At 43.7% G+C, this 14,408-nt stretch overlaps 1 protein-coding gene across 1 annotated transcript in view; it reads left to right on the forward strand.

Annotated features, from left to right (window-relative positions):
• LOC149440755 (myotubularin-related protein 13) overlaps positions 1-14,408 on the forward strand; it is a gene marked incomplete at its 5' end in the record, with an annotated part of 208,535 nt that overhangs the window by 165,099 nt on the left and 29,028 nt on the right. The window contains 2 exons of the mRNA XM_089658165.1: positions 645-830; positions 11,317-11,443. Of these exons, the coding sequence (XP_089514291.1) occupies positions 645-830; positions 11,317-11,443 (313 nt within the window). The remainder of the gene's footprint in view (positions 1-644; positions 831-11,316; positions 11,444-14,408) is intronic.

The raw sequence follows: 14,408 nt of genomic DNA on the forward strand, positions 1-14,408 counted from the left end.
GCTGGTGGTGGTGGTGTCATGGTGTGGTGGATCCATCCTGCCTTGTATCAACGGTTCAGGCTGGTGGTGGTGGTGTCATGGTGTGGTGGATCCATCCTGCCTTGTATCAATGGTTCAGGCTGGTGGTGTCATGGTGTGGTGGATCCATCCTGCCTTGTATCAACGGTTCAGGCTGATGGTGGTGGTGTCATGTTGTGGTAGATCCATCCTGCCTTGTATCAGTGGTTCAGGCTGGTGGTGGTGGTGTCATGGTGTGGTGGATCCATCCTGCCTTGTATCAACGGTTCAGGCTGATGGTGGTGGTGTCATGGTGTGGTGGATCCATCCTGCCTTGTATCAATGGTTCAGGCTGGTGCTGGTGGTGTCATGGTGTGGTGGATCCATCCTGCCTTGTATCAGTGGTTCAGGCTGGTGGTGGTGTCATGGTGTGGTGGATCCATCCTGCCTTGTATCAGTGGTTCAGGCTGGTGGTGTCATGGTGTGGTGGATCCATCCTGCCTTGTATCAGTGGTTCAGGCTGGTGGTGGTGGTGTCATGGTGTGGGGGAGATTTTCTTGGCACTAGCAAGATGTACCTAATAAAGTGGCCAGTGAGTGTATATACATCAATATTCATTACAAATGTTTATTCTTTACTTTTGATAGATCATCTCTCTTGTGCAACTCCTTGGAGATCCGTATTACCGCACGTTGGAAGGATTCCGCATGTTGATGGAGAAGGAGTGGCTTTCATTCGGCCATAAATTCAGCCAGCGCAGTAACCTTTCCCTTAACAGTCAGGGTAGTGGCTTTGTGCCCATCTTCCTGCAGTTTCTGGATTGCGTGCATCAGGTGAGCAATACAATAATATATCCCCCTCTTCCTTTATAGGGAGGAAAGCAGCACACTCTTTATTTGCACATCAAAAGCAGTATTAAGTCCAAAAGCAAATATTTTTTATACTGCAACTTTCCAGTTACATAGTTAGTCTGGCTGAAAAAAGACAAAAAGTCCATCAAGTTCAACCAATAAAAAAAAGGTATAATCCTCTTACAATCCTCAGTTCTAAGGCTCCATGTACACGGGACACTTCTGAACGATGGAAACTGACTGCTGTAAAACAGTAAAAAATTAACTATTTCAGACATTTTGAGAGAAATAGAGCAGAAGCAGAGAGAGCAGTATTTGTTGAGATTAGCTGTCTTTTTTTTTTTTTTTTTTTTTTTTTTTAGTGGTGTTTGGATGTGTTCCGGCTCATTTCTGTGCAGAAATTATTGCAGCCGTGTCTAACATATTTTTTTTCCATGCAAAACCTCAAAGTATGGTGTACCGGGTCCATCTGAGTATCGGGAAAATGCTTTGCATGCATTTTTCATGATGGAAAAAAAGGCTCTGGACAGCATCAGGAACTGGAAGAGTTAAAAAAAAATTTTCAAACGCCTATAAACGCGATTAGCCGCGTTTACATGTATTTGCAAGTGTTTTGCGTTTGAAACGCTGATAAAATCGACTGCTGAACGCATATGCATTCAAAAAACTACTGTAAACTCAACTGCCTGTAAACGACTGTAAATGACGATGTGTACATGGACACATAGGAAACCGTTAGGGAGAGTTCAGGAGCTGCTGAATAAAACGCTGAACAGCTCCTGAACGTGAGTTTTATCAGCTGCAATGTACATGAGCACTTAGATGTGGTGGCTGCATTTTTTTCTTTTTGAGGCTTTCTTTCCCCTATTTTCACCTAGTGACCTGGCCTGTAAGTCTGTTGTTTTTCAAAGGAGCTGTCCTACAGATGCGTCAGTCAGAGGACTGAAACAGACCATTAGCCACCGACAGGGGTGCATACAATGATCAGCTTTTATTTGTAAAACCTTTATTCCAAAAAGAACACAAACTGTTTTCTAGAACTACTTTATAAAGTGTTAGCTGGAGTTTGGCTTCAATTCGTTAGTGTATCTGGTTGAACAGAATTACAAGGGCAGTCACAGTTATATATCTCAGGTGTGAAATCTGCAGTTTGTCTTTAGGTTTATGGAAGATTAAGTGCATGCTTGTGACTTTTTTTTACTGTGGGATGTATGGACTTTCTGATTGTGTGCCCAAACATCACGACAATGAAGCATAAAATATACAGGTAATACATTGCAGCAGTGGGTAGAAAACTCCAGAGAACCATCTATAGTGTTTGTGCCAACAGGTAACTCCCTTATATTTAACTTTGGAGAATATTGTAAATACGGTTTTTTCTAGCACTAAGTCCTAGAGTCCAGGTTGCTGCGGAGCCTTGGCATCCAGGTTGCTGCGGAGCCTTGGCATCCAGGTTGCTGCGGAGCCTTGGCGTCCAGGTTGCTGCGGAGCCTTGGCGTCCAGGTTGCTGCGGAGCCTTGGTATCCAGGTTGCCACGGAGCCTTGACGTCCAGGTATGTCTGTATTCCAGGTATGTCTGTATTCCACAGGTTGCCGCCGAGCCCTGGCGCCCAAGTTGCCGCCGAGCCCTGGCGCCCAAGTTGCCGCCGAGCCCTGGCGCCCAAGTTGCCGCCGAGCCTTGGCGCCCAGGTTGCCGCCGAGCCTTGGCGCCCAGGTTGCCGCCGAGCCTTGGCGCCCAGGTTGCCGCCGAGCCTTGGCGCCCAGGTTGCCGCCGAGCCTTGACACCCAAGTTGCCATTAAGCTTTGGAGCCCAGGTTGTCATGGACTCTGCTATGTCTGTATTCCACAGGTTGCCGCCGAGCCTTGGCGCCCAGGTTGCCGCCGAGCCCTGGCGCCCAAGTTGCCGCCGAGCCCTGGCGCCCAAGTTGCCGCCGAGCCCTGGCGCCCAAGTTGCCGCCGAGCCCTGGCGCCCAAGTTGCCGCCGAGCCCTGGCGCCCAGGTTGCCGCCGAGCCCTGGCGCCCAGGTTGCCGCCGAGCCTTGACACCCAAGTTGCCATTAAGCTTTGGAGCCCAGGTTGTCATGGACTCTGCTATGTCTGTATTCCACTGGTTGTTAGGAATACATTCTCCCTTCCTATGTTACTGGCCTGCCGATGACAGATGGTGTTTACCTGCAGTAATGACAGTGTTGGTCCGGGTTGCCAAAATGAATGCAAACAAAGTTATAAATGAGTGTACGCGACAGAGCCTGTGCCAGCCTGGAATCTCTTCTGAATGCTGTTTATATTCTACATCCATAGAAGGAGGTGGGGGGGGGGGGAGCGGTGTGCAGGTGATCTTGTCAGCTAATACCAGGGTACAAGTCTCATTTCTGCTCAGGGGATCCAGCCTGAACTGGCAATGCCAGCATTTGCCAGAAGTTCTTCGCCATACAAGAACTCAAACTAAAAACATGCAGCACTTATTGTACAGTCCACAAAGTAATAACTGTATAATTTGATCCAGAAGGGAGAAAAAGAGAGAATCCCGACACCAGTCAGTGCATAAAGCTTCTTCAAGACGACACCACAGTGGTGAAACCAAACTGCTTGCCAGATATTAAGACCCTCAAATGATAGAGTGGTCTTAAGCGCTTGATAAAATCCTAGATGTTCCGATTAAGCAGCCCTTATTCATTCCCAGCCTTCTAGTTGAAGCACAGATCAGTCATAGGAATCTTCCCCATAAAACACGGGTGTCAAACTGGCGGCCCTCCACCTGTTGCCAAACTACAAGTCCCATGAGGCATTGCAAGATTGACAGTTACAAGAATGACTCCCAAAGGCAGAGGCATGATGGGACTTGTAGTTTCGCAACAGCTGGAGGGCCGCCAGTTTGACACCCCTGACATAAAAGGTGGCCCAACAATCAGATGTATGCCTCACATAAACAGAAAAACTCCCAGTGAAATACATTAAAGCAGCCAAACTTTTATTAAAAGTAGCAAACTCACACAGACTCGACACAAGCACCTATACGTTCAGCGTGCTGGCGTCATACGTCACAGGTCCCTCCCAATGCGTTTCATCACAAAGTGACATCATCAGGGACATGACTTACTGAGAGCAGCATGCAATATATATACCAGGAAGATTGGAAGTCAATCCGCGCTCCACCAAGAGGAAGTTCATGGAGACCAGAAGCAATATGCCTCAATCTGCACTCCACGCCTTCACTGGGGAACATAAACAGACATGTAATATGCGTCCCAAAGAGGGGAAGCAAGAGGTCAGCCCTATAGACCGGCCTAATATACTCCGATCTCAAATAAGGCTGCCCCAATAGAAAAATAAAAAAACAAACAATTATAAAACATGCTGGCAGCTAACACAAAAACATCCTGCCATAAATAGTGTCTGAGTAAATATAAGATACATCAATCAAAACATAAATAATAAATAACACCCCCTAGCGAGGAAACAAAAACATTAAACAATAGTGAAACGCGTTGGTGTGTTTTAACCTATTCTTATCAATAAATACCTTCCTGAATATTCCACTTGGAAGCACCTTGAAGGTTCCTCAGCAGACCATACATTGGTTACATTTTGGGGCCTCATCCCCTTTTACCATTGTTCACTGGGTCTGATCACAGCCTAGTGCAGTGGAGGAATCTCCAGAAAATGTTGACGAGCATCGAGTGCAGCCACCCACACTCTACATGGAGTCATTTTCTCCACATTGTGTGACCCTGGGATGAGTATCCAGCAACCCTGTGAATGTGACTATACACTTACTGCATTTTTTGCTATATTTCTCCATATATGTACAACTGAATACTATTCTTGGAAGGATCTCTCTCACGGTTTACTTTCCCTTTTTGTCTCTGCTCACTTGGAGCACCACTGACTCATGCTGGGTAGAGGGTAGCTTATCCTGGGCTGGCCTACAATTCTTTTTTGTTTGCCAGTGTCCAGTCCTCCTGTAGGTGGCAGAATAACCCAACCTTGTTTTTCTTGGAGTCCATTGAAGGACAGGTTCCACCACTGTATGCCTTTGTTCATGCTCTTGGTACTGCTTGCTAAAAACCGAGGTGTATTGGGTTGAGCAGGGCTGTTCCTGGGCTGAACTACAACTTTCTTTGTTTGCCAACATCCTGTCCTCCTGTAGGTGGCAGAATAACCCAACCTTGTTTTTCTTGGAGTCCATTGAAGGACAGGTTCTACCACTGTATGCCTATGTTCATGCTTATGCTACTGCTTGCTAAAAACCGAGGCGTATTGGGTTGAGCAGGGCTTATCCTGGGCTGACCTACAACTTTCTTTGTTTGCCAACATCCCGTCCTCCTGTAGCTGGCAGTATAACCAAACCCTGTTTTTCTTGAAGTCCATTAAAGGGCACGTGTCCCACCACTTTGTGTTTATGTTCATGCTCTTCGACTGCTTGCTAAAAACCGAGGCGTATTGGGTTGAGCAGGGCTTATCCTGGGCTGACCCACAACTTTCTTTGTTTGCCAGCATCCTGTCCTCCTGTAGCTGGCAGTATAACCCAACCCTGTTTTTCTTGAAGGACACAGGTCCCACCACTTTGTGTTTATGTTCATGCTCTTGGTACTGCTTGCTACAAACTAAGGTATACTGGGTAGTGCAGGGCTTGTCCTGGGCTGATGTACAGTTTTTATTTGCCAACCTTTTTTTTTTTTTTAGCCAGCATTATAACAGAACAGTATCTGAATTTTTGCGTCTTTTAGCCCAGGTTCACATACATGCTGTGTGGTATATCACGTGATTCGCACAGGAACAGCACAACATTCCTCTGCTAATCACATGCGATTTGTGTGCGGTGTGATTGGAGCCATACATTTTGTATGGCTCTAAACGCACCGCACCCGCACCTAAAATGTGCAGGACCCTTTTTTGGGTCCGCACTAGAATCGGATTGCATGGGTATTCACACCTATGTGATCCGATTCTGCACATCGCACCGTGTTTTGCGGACCGCTTTCGGGGTGTTGTTAACATACACACGCGGTTCACAGGAACGGGGTGTGATTCTGATGCGGTGCGGAATTCGCACTGAAAATGCAAATTTCGCACCGCATCCGTGTGAACCCGGGCTCAGTGTTGTTAGTTTGAGCTAGGGTCTGTGCTAGACTGATTGGGTTATTTATTGTCTGTATTAGGTGGCTCCGTAGATAGATAATGGTATGTGACTCCCTTTGAGGGTCTGGGCTGCTAGGATGTCGCTTCAGTAAAGCAGATGTTTATATGTGAAGGAAGGAGCGCACGGTGTCTGGAGTGAGTCCACACTTGATGGAAGGATCAACTTAAACAAGCAGGCTTGGCACCGGCCGCTTACATCCAGCCTGTATATGATAGTAATAAAACTCTGAAGACCATCAGAGTTTTTTGGGGGTTTTTCTCAGATACAGGCTGAGCCCAGCCTGATTGTATTAATTTTAGGCATGCACCGAAAGTTCGGCCACCGAAACATATTGGCCGAAAATAGCTCTATCGGCATTTTGTCAAAAGGAAAAATGTAACCGATACAGGGGACTGTGTGTACTGCATATGGGGGGGGGAAGAGTTGGGCAGCAGGCAAAAGGCAGAAACAAAGTTTCTTTTTAGTTTCTTTCCCGAGCTAAAAGAAACAAAGCTCCTTTTTAGTTTCTTTCCCGAGCTAAAAGAGACACAGTTTCTTTTTAGTTTCTTTCCCGAGCTAAAAGAAACGAAGTTCCTTTTTAGTTTCTTTCCCGAGCTAAAAGAAACGAAGTTCCTTTTTAGTTTCTTTCCCGAGCTAAAAGAAACACAGTTCCTTTTTAGTTTCTTTCCCGAGCTAAAAGAAACGAAGTTCCTTTAGTTTCTTTCCCGAGCTAAAAGAAACACAGTTCATTTTTAGTTTCTTTCCCGAGCAAAAAGAAACACAGTTCCTTTTTAGTTTCTTTCCCGAGCTAAAAGAAACAAAGTTTCTTTTTAGTTTCTTTCCAGAGCTAAAAGAAACGAAGTTCCTTTTTAGTTTCTTTCCCGAGCTAAAAGAAACGAAGTTCCTTTTTAGTTTCTTTCTCGAGCTAAAAGAAACACAGTTCCTTTTTAGTTTCTTTCCCGAGCTAAAAGAAACAAAGTTCCTTTAGTTTCTTTCCCGAGCTAAAAGAAACACAGTTCCTTTTTAGTTTCTTTCCCGAGCAAAAAGAAACACAGTTCCTTTTTAGTTTCTTTCCCGAGCTAAAAGAAACAAAGTTTTTTTTTAGTTTCTTTCCAGAGCTAAAAGAAACGAAGTTCCTTTTTAGTTTCTTTCCCGAGCTAAAAGAAACGAAGTTCCTTTTTAGTTGCTTTCCCGAGCTAAAAGAAACAAAGTTTCTTTTTAGTGTCTTTCCGGAGCTAAAAGAAACAAAGCTCCTTTTTAGTTTCTTTCCTGAGCTAAAAGAAACAGTTTCCTTTAGCTCCGGGGAAAGTGACAGCTGTGGTGAAAAAAAAAAAAAGCCAGCAATTGCATTTAAAAACTGACATGTAGTGACAGCTAGCGAGGGAGCCTCTCTGTATACACTGCTCCCTCATTGTATACACTGCTCCTCTCCTGCCCCTTCCTTTCACACACTGCCCCCCACCCTCTCCCCCCTACAAAGAGGACCTGTCACTTATATGCTATCACAAAGGGGACTATTGGGCTCCTATGTGATCGCAATAAAATCCTGAGTTAAACAAAATAAATATTAATATGCATGAAAGTACAAAAAAATACAAAAAAAAAATTGGAGCCTCCCCACCCCCACATACGCAGACGTTTCGGTTCGGTTTTCAGCCACATGCATTCGGAATTTTCATTATCGGTTTCGGCAGCAGAATTTTCATTTCGGTGCACCACTAGTTCATTTGATTAATGCTCCTCTTCCTTGCTCTGCTCCAATTGAACCTGTCATCAGGCACACAACATGGAAGCAACACAGCTCAGATGCAATACACAGCTGGAAATATAGAAGACTCGGGTACCCCCATGAAACCCACCCAAATCAATAGTCCTGAAAAAGGAGGAGGCAGTTCCCCCAAAACACCTTGGCTCGATTAGTTCATTCTTTACTCTCAATAAACGATTGTTATCCTTCCATCTTGTGTCCCTCAATGGACTCCATAAAAAGGATTCTACGGTGAGTACAGAAATCCCATTTTAGGTTTCCTATCAATGGGGGTTTCCAGTTGCATTCAAATAGAAAATGCAGAGTTTTGACTAAATCACCCATCACCACGAATCCTTAGTCAGTTTTGAAGCTGCAGCTCAAAGACTTTGGAGTCCGCTCACGCATGTAAATTCCTAAATCGGCCACGTGTCCAGTGTTTGCCGGTTTCCCGGACACGCGTGTCTGTGTCCCTGCATGTCCAGCATACCATACGCAGAACACACGGCGTGCTTTCCAAATTCAGAACGCTTATGAAAACTTGTTTACGCCAGACTCTGCAGGTGTCAGCTGAATTCGGAATGCAGAGGATACCATTGTCTTGTTTTTTGCGGGTTTTTTATAATGATTTTCTTTTTTGTTTTTGTTTTTGGTTTTCTAAGAATTAAATCTGCGGATGCAGTTGGCGAGTGATGTCGTCGTTTGAGCATTTCTAGGTCGTCGTTACCAACACAAGCTCAGATTTTTCACCTCCAATTTATTTTATTTAAAACTCAGTTATTCGCAGCAAACTAGTCAGGCGGCTGTACACGATAGCCAGCAGACATTGCACCTTCTTGACCTAGAGTCACAAAGCCACATGGTTCTCTTTAACCACTTCCAGTCCGGACACTTTCACCCCCTTCCTGTCCAGGCCAATTTTCAGCTTTCAGCGCTTTCACACTTTGAATGACAATTGCGCGGTCATGCAACACTGAACCCATATGAATTTTTTAGCATTTTTTTTGAGACAGCTAAAACTTTATTTTGGTGGTATTTATTCACCACTGGGATTTTTTTTTTTTTTGCTATATAAATGAAAAAGTCCAAACATTTTGAAAAAAAAGTGTTTTGCTTATACAATTTTACAAATAAATAATCTTTCTTTATAAATCTTGGGCAACATTTATTCCATTATCTTTTTAGTAAAAAAAAATTACCCAAATTAGTTTATAACCAAAAACTGTAATTTTTATTTATTTATTTTTTTTATTTTGTTTATATTATTAGTTTTTGGGGTTTTTTTTAACATACTGTCACCCTAGCAGTACAGTGTCACTATAGTGACACTGTACTACTTATGGGGGGTGATGAAGATTTTTTTTCTTTTTTTTTTTCTTTACACTGATTGCTTTTACACCCATAAAGGCTGTAAAATCAATCATTTCTCCTTCTCTCTGGCTGCATTCTTGCAGCCATTGAGAAATACTGTGAGAGCTGTGATTGGTCACAGATTGTCACATGGTACAAGGCTGTTGTGAATGTGTACCATGTGACCTCTGTGATCATTCACAGATTTCACACGTAAGCAATGATGTCAGAAGTGACATCTTGCACACTACTCTTCATGTGATCACTGATTGGCCAATCAGTGATCACATGATCGGGACATCACACAGAGGTCCCATACAGCGATTGGTGTTCCGCTGTGTCCAGAGGACCCAGCAGGCACCGGATGGCTCCCAGGGAGCGCGCACAAGCAGGGGGTTGGGAGGCCGCTTATAAACGGCCACCCGCCCCTGCACTGCTCCCGTCCGGCTGTTTATTCTTGCAGCCATTGAGAAATACTGTGAGAGCTGTGATTGGTCACAGCTTGTCACATGGTACAAGGCTGTTATGAATAGCTTTATACCATGTGACCTCTGTGATCATTCACAGATTTCACACGTAGTAAGCAATGATGTCAGGAAGTGACATCTTGTGTACTACTATTCATGTGATCACTGATTGGCCAATCAGCGATCACATGATCGGGACCTCACACACAGGTCCAGCACAGCAATCGGTGTTCTGCTGTGTCCTCCGGGCACCAGATCGCGGTGCTGCGGGCTCTCAGGGAGCGTGCACAAGCAGGGAAGTGGGGAGTACGTCTATAATCGGCCACCCTCCCCTGCACTTCTCCCGTCTGGTCGTTTATATACATGGGCCAGACGAGAAGTGGTTAAAGTGGCACTAACCCCCCTCCCCCCCCCTCCAATTTTTTTTTTCTGTCTTGGTGCTAAAATGAATTGCTCCTACTGCGTGCTCAACATTTACTATAGCCTTCAATATTAAAGCTAACTAGAGGTAAAGATTTTTTTTTTTTTTTGGATAGTGGGGGGGGCTGGATTAGACCCCCCTTGTCAGTTTTTATTGCTGTCTGTGCTCCCATTAGGGAGATTCACCCTCTCTGTTTTGTCCTATTATGTTTACCATTATTATTATTATACAGGATTTATATATTATTATTATTATACAGGATTTATATATTATTATACAGGATGTATATATTATTATTATACAGGATTTATATATTATTATTATACAGGATTTATATATATTATTATACAGGATTTATATTATTATACAGGATTTATATATTATTATTATTATACAGGATTTATATATTATTATACAGGATGTATATATTATTATTATACAGGATTTATATTATTATACAGGATTTATATATTATTATTATAGAGGATTTATATATTATTATTATACTGGATTTATATATTATTATACAGGATGTATATATTATTATTATACAGGATTTATATATTATTATACAGGATGTATATATTATTATTATACAGGATGTATATATTATTATTATACAGGATTTATATTATTATACAGGATTCATATATTATTATACAGGATTTATATATTATTATTATAGAGGATTTATATATTATTATTATTATACAGGATTTATATATTATTATTATAGAGGATTTATATATTATTATTATTATACAGGATTTATATAGCGCCAACAGTTTGCTCAGCGCTTTACAATATAACGGGAGACAATACAGCAACAATACAGTTCAATACAAGAGGGATAGGAGGGCCCTGATCCTGGGAGCTTACAATCTAGGATTATCACCAAAAGTGTTTGTTTTTTTGTTTTTTTAATTGTTTCCCATACTTCTCTTTTAAGCGTTCCTCTAAGCATTATACCAGTAAGGACACCATTTTATTTGAAGCCTAGTATCTAATGTCTATAGGGTGCACCAGTCTGTGTTTTGTTCTGTACTCATGACATCACACAGTACAAAGCCATCTGTATCACTTGGCAGACACCATGCAGAATTAATGGACAGAAATGCTTTTTAGCGGTGATGAACAATCATCTCTGCTTATCATTTGGCACGTATGTGGTTTTTAGATGGGCATATGTGTGCAGATATCATGAACCTTTGCCTGCTCGAGGCTCCTCTGGCTGCATTTTCGATAAAACGCGTCATCGATTAGAACCATCTTCACTCATTATCCTGTCATAAGAATTTTACAGAGCCGACTCCAAACCTACCCAGGCATTAAAACAATGTTATTGTCTCCATTTGCTTTCAGATACACAATCAGTACCCCACGGAGTTCGAGTTCAATCGCTACTATCTGAAGTTTTTGGCATTCCATCACGTCTCCAACCGCTTCAAGACCTTCCTGCTGGACTCGGACTACGAGAGGCTGGAGCACGGTATGTGGCGGCCTTACACGCTTGTGGCCCGGGGGATCATCATTCACAATTATTTCCAATAAGCGCAAGTCGTGTTTAGGAAAGTCGAGGTTGACGAACTCGGCAGAAATGAGGAGAATGTATGAAAATGATAAATCGTGTCATCCGCATTATTCCAGGCCGTAAATCATTAGGCGGTTGATTAAACGGAGATTAAATAAAGGGGACAGTGAACCGCGATGTTGCGCTATTATTTTTCACGTTCACCTACTCGTGTAAACATTCTACATTCGAGACAGATGTTTTTCCTGGGGTAGAGTTAGTTGAAATGATGAAGACACTTATTCTAAGCCCCCCACAAACGCTTATGTAACAAATCCCCCCCATGGGTCCCAGACACATTTCAGGCATTGTTGGTAAAGTCAAATAACCTCAGACATATTTCTTCTTTTTTTTTTTTTCTTTTGCTTACAATTTTTTTTGTTTTTTACAATTTTGCAAAGAAAATAAACATACAATTCAAGTCACATTTGCAGATGCAGTGATGCTTAGGGAGAAATTTACGAAGGCTAGGTTCACATCTGTGCGGGTGGTGCCGCTGCGGATCCGCATGAAAATCCGTGCAGCCCCACCACCCGCACAGAGAAATGTGGACCCGCGGGCTGGTGCCATTAATTCTAATGGCATGCCACGCGCCCTGGAACTCGCAACTGTACTGGAAACCTCGGCTGCGTTTTTAGAAGAAGTGCAGGGACTTCTTCCCTGCGTGTCATGGGGCACGGGAGTCCATTCAAATGAATGGGCTCTTCTGCCCGCGCGGACCGCAGGAACGCAGATATGTGAGCCAGGGGTAAAATTTGAGCACTCAGAATCTGGTGCAGCTGTGCATGGCAGCCAATCGGCTTCTACCTTCAGCTTGTTCAATTAAGCTTTGACCATAAAACCTGGAAGCTGATTGGTTTCTTTGCAGAGCTGCATAAGAGTTTGTGCTCTCCAGTTTTAGTTAATACCCCCCATTGAGTTGTATACTAAAAATCATCTAATTTTAAGTCATGCAAACATGGATCAAGACCTAACATAATTCAAAGTAAGATCAATGGTACAAATGGCTGATAAGAGGGCATGCACCAGAATAGTCACCTCTATAGAAAAGCTCCAGAGGTATGTGGCATAGAGACCACAGAAATAAAAGATACCAAAATCTATCATAGCATCATAAACAAGCTATAACGTATAGTTTGCAGGTAAAAAAATGTGCATTTATTATTTTTGGTTGCAGGAGCCTGGAAAACATTGCACCAGCGATCAGCTGGTGCCATGCAGGTCTCCTGCCGACTGTCAGTATATCTGCTTTCCCGTACATCCAATACAAGCAAGCCAATACACTCTGACGGGAAGAATCAATGAACTACCAGAGCGCTCACAGCGCCGTTGTAATTCATTGACAACTACAAGCCAAAAGCCACTAAGGCTGTCAGGACATGTAGTTTTCACATTCAGAGCACTGTGCATGAGTGACGCGGCCTGGCGGGTGGAGACCAGCACTACCACATTTTTTTAAATTTTGACAGCTGGAGGGAAGAGAATATCCCCCGCTTGCTGTCGAAGTGAAGGAACGGGGGCCAGTCCTTTCATAACATGTTACACTTTGAATATGGGTAACATGTTATCAAAGGTGAACCTGTCCTTTAATTATGTACACTCCAACTCTATAAATAGGTAAGTATATTCATCTATATTGCGCAGGTTAGGCGGTGTAGGTGTTTGGACTGGGAGGGAGCATTGTTAGGATTAGTTAGGTTTGTCCCGTAATCCCACTTTAAAGCAATTGTGTCATTTTGGCCATGCTGGACCTTGCATCAGGTTCACTTGATAATACTTGACTACTTGATTATGGACAGCACAGTGGCTAAATGGTTAGCACTTCCCGCTGGCCGTCACCGATTCGAAACCCAACCATGGCACCACCTGCCTGGAGTTTGCATGTTCTCCCTGTGCCTGCATGGGTTACCTCCAGGTACTCCGGTTTCCTCCCACACTCCAAAGACATGCTGGTATGTTAATTGGCTCCTGTCTAAATTGTCCCTAGTATGTGTATGTATGAATGTGAGTTATGGACCTTATATTGTATGCTCCTCAGGGGCGGGGACTGATGTGAATGTACTATATATATGTAAAGTACTGCTTACATTAAAGGCGCTATATAATTACCTGAAATAAATAAATAATACACCCCCCCGTCCTGCCGACACCTTCATCTCACTTCCCTGCTGTTCTCTTTACCTGCTGAAGCTCCTGGAAATACCCGACACCTTCATCTTACTCCCCTGCTGGAGCTCCTGGAAATACCCGACACCTTCATTTTACTCCCCTGCTGGAGCTCCTGGAAATACCCGACGCCTTAATCTTACTCCCCTGCTGGAGCTCCTGAAAATACCCAACACCTTCATCTTACTCCCCTGCTGGAGATCCTGAAAATACCCGACACCTTCATCTCACTCCCCTGCTGGAGCTCCTGAAAATACCCAACACCTTCATTTTACTCCCCTGCTGGAGCTCCTGGAAATACCCGACACCTTCATCTTACTCCCCTGCTGGAGCTCCTGGAAATACCCGACACCTTCATTTTACTCCCCTGCTGGAGCTCCTGGAAATACCCGACGCCTTTATCTTACTCCCCTGCTGGAGCTCCTGAAAATACCCGACACCTTCATCTTACTCCCCTGCTGGAGATCCTGAAAATACCCGACACCTTCATCTTACTCCCCTGCTGGAGCTCCTGAAAATACCCAACACCTTCATCTTACTCCCCTGCTGGAGCTCCTGAAAATACCAGACACCTTCATCTTACTCCCCTGCTGGAGCTCCTGAAAATACCCAATACCTTCATCTTACTCCCCTGCTGGAGCTCCTGAAAATACCCGACACCTTCATCTTACTCCCCTGCTGGAGCTCCTGAAAATACCCAATACCTTCATCTTACTCC

Source organism: Staurois parvus, unplaced genomic scaffold (assembly GCF_062004578.1).
Source record: "Staurois parvus isolate SC_StPar_1 unplaced genomic scaffold, SC_StPar_1.0 ptg001054l, whole genome shotgun sequence".
NCBI lineage: Eukaryota > Metazoa > Chordata > Amphibia > Anura > Ranidae > Staurois > Staurois parvus.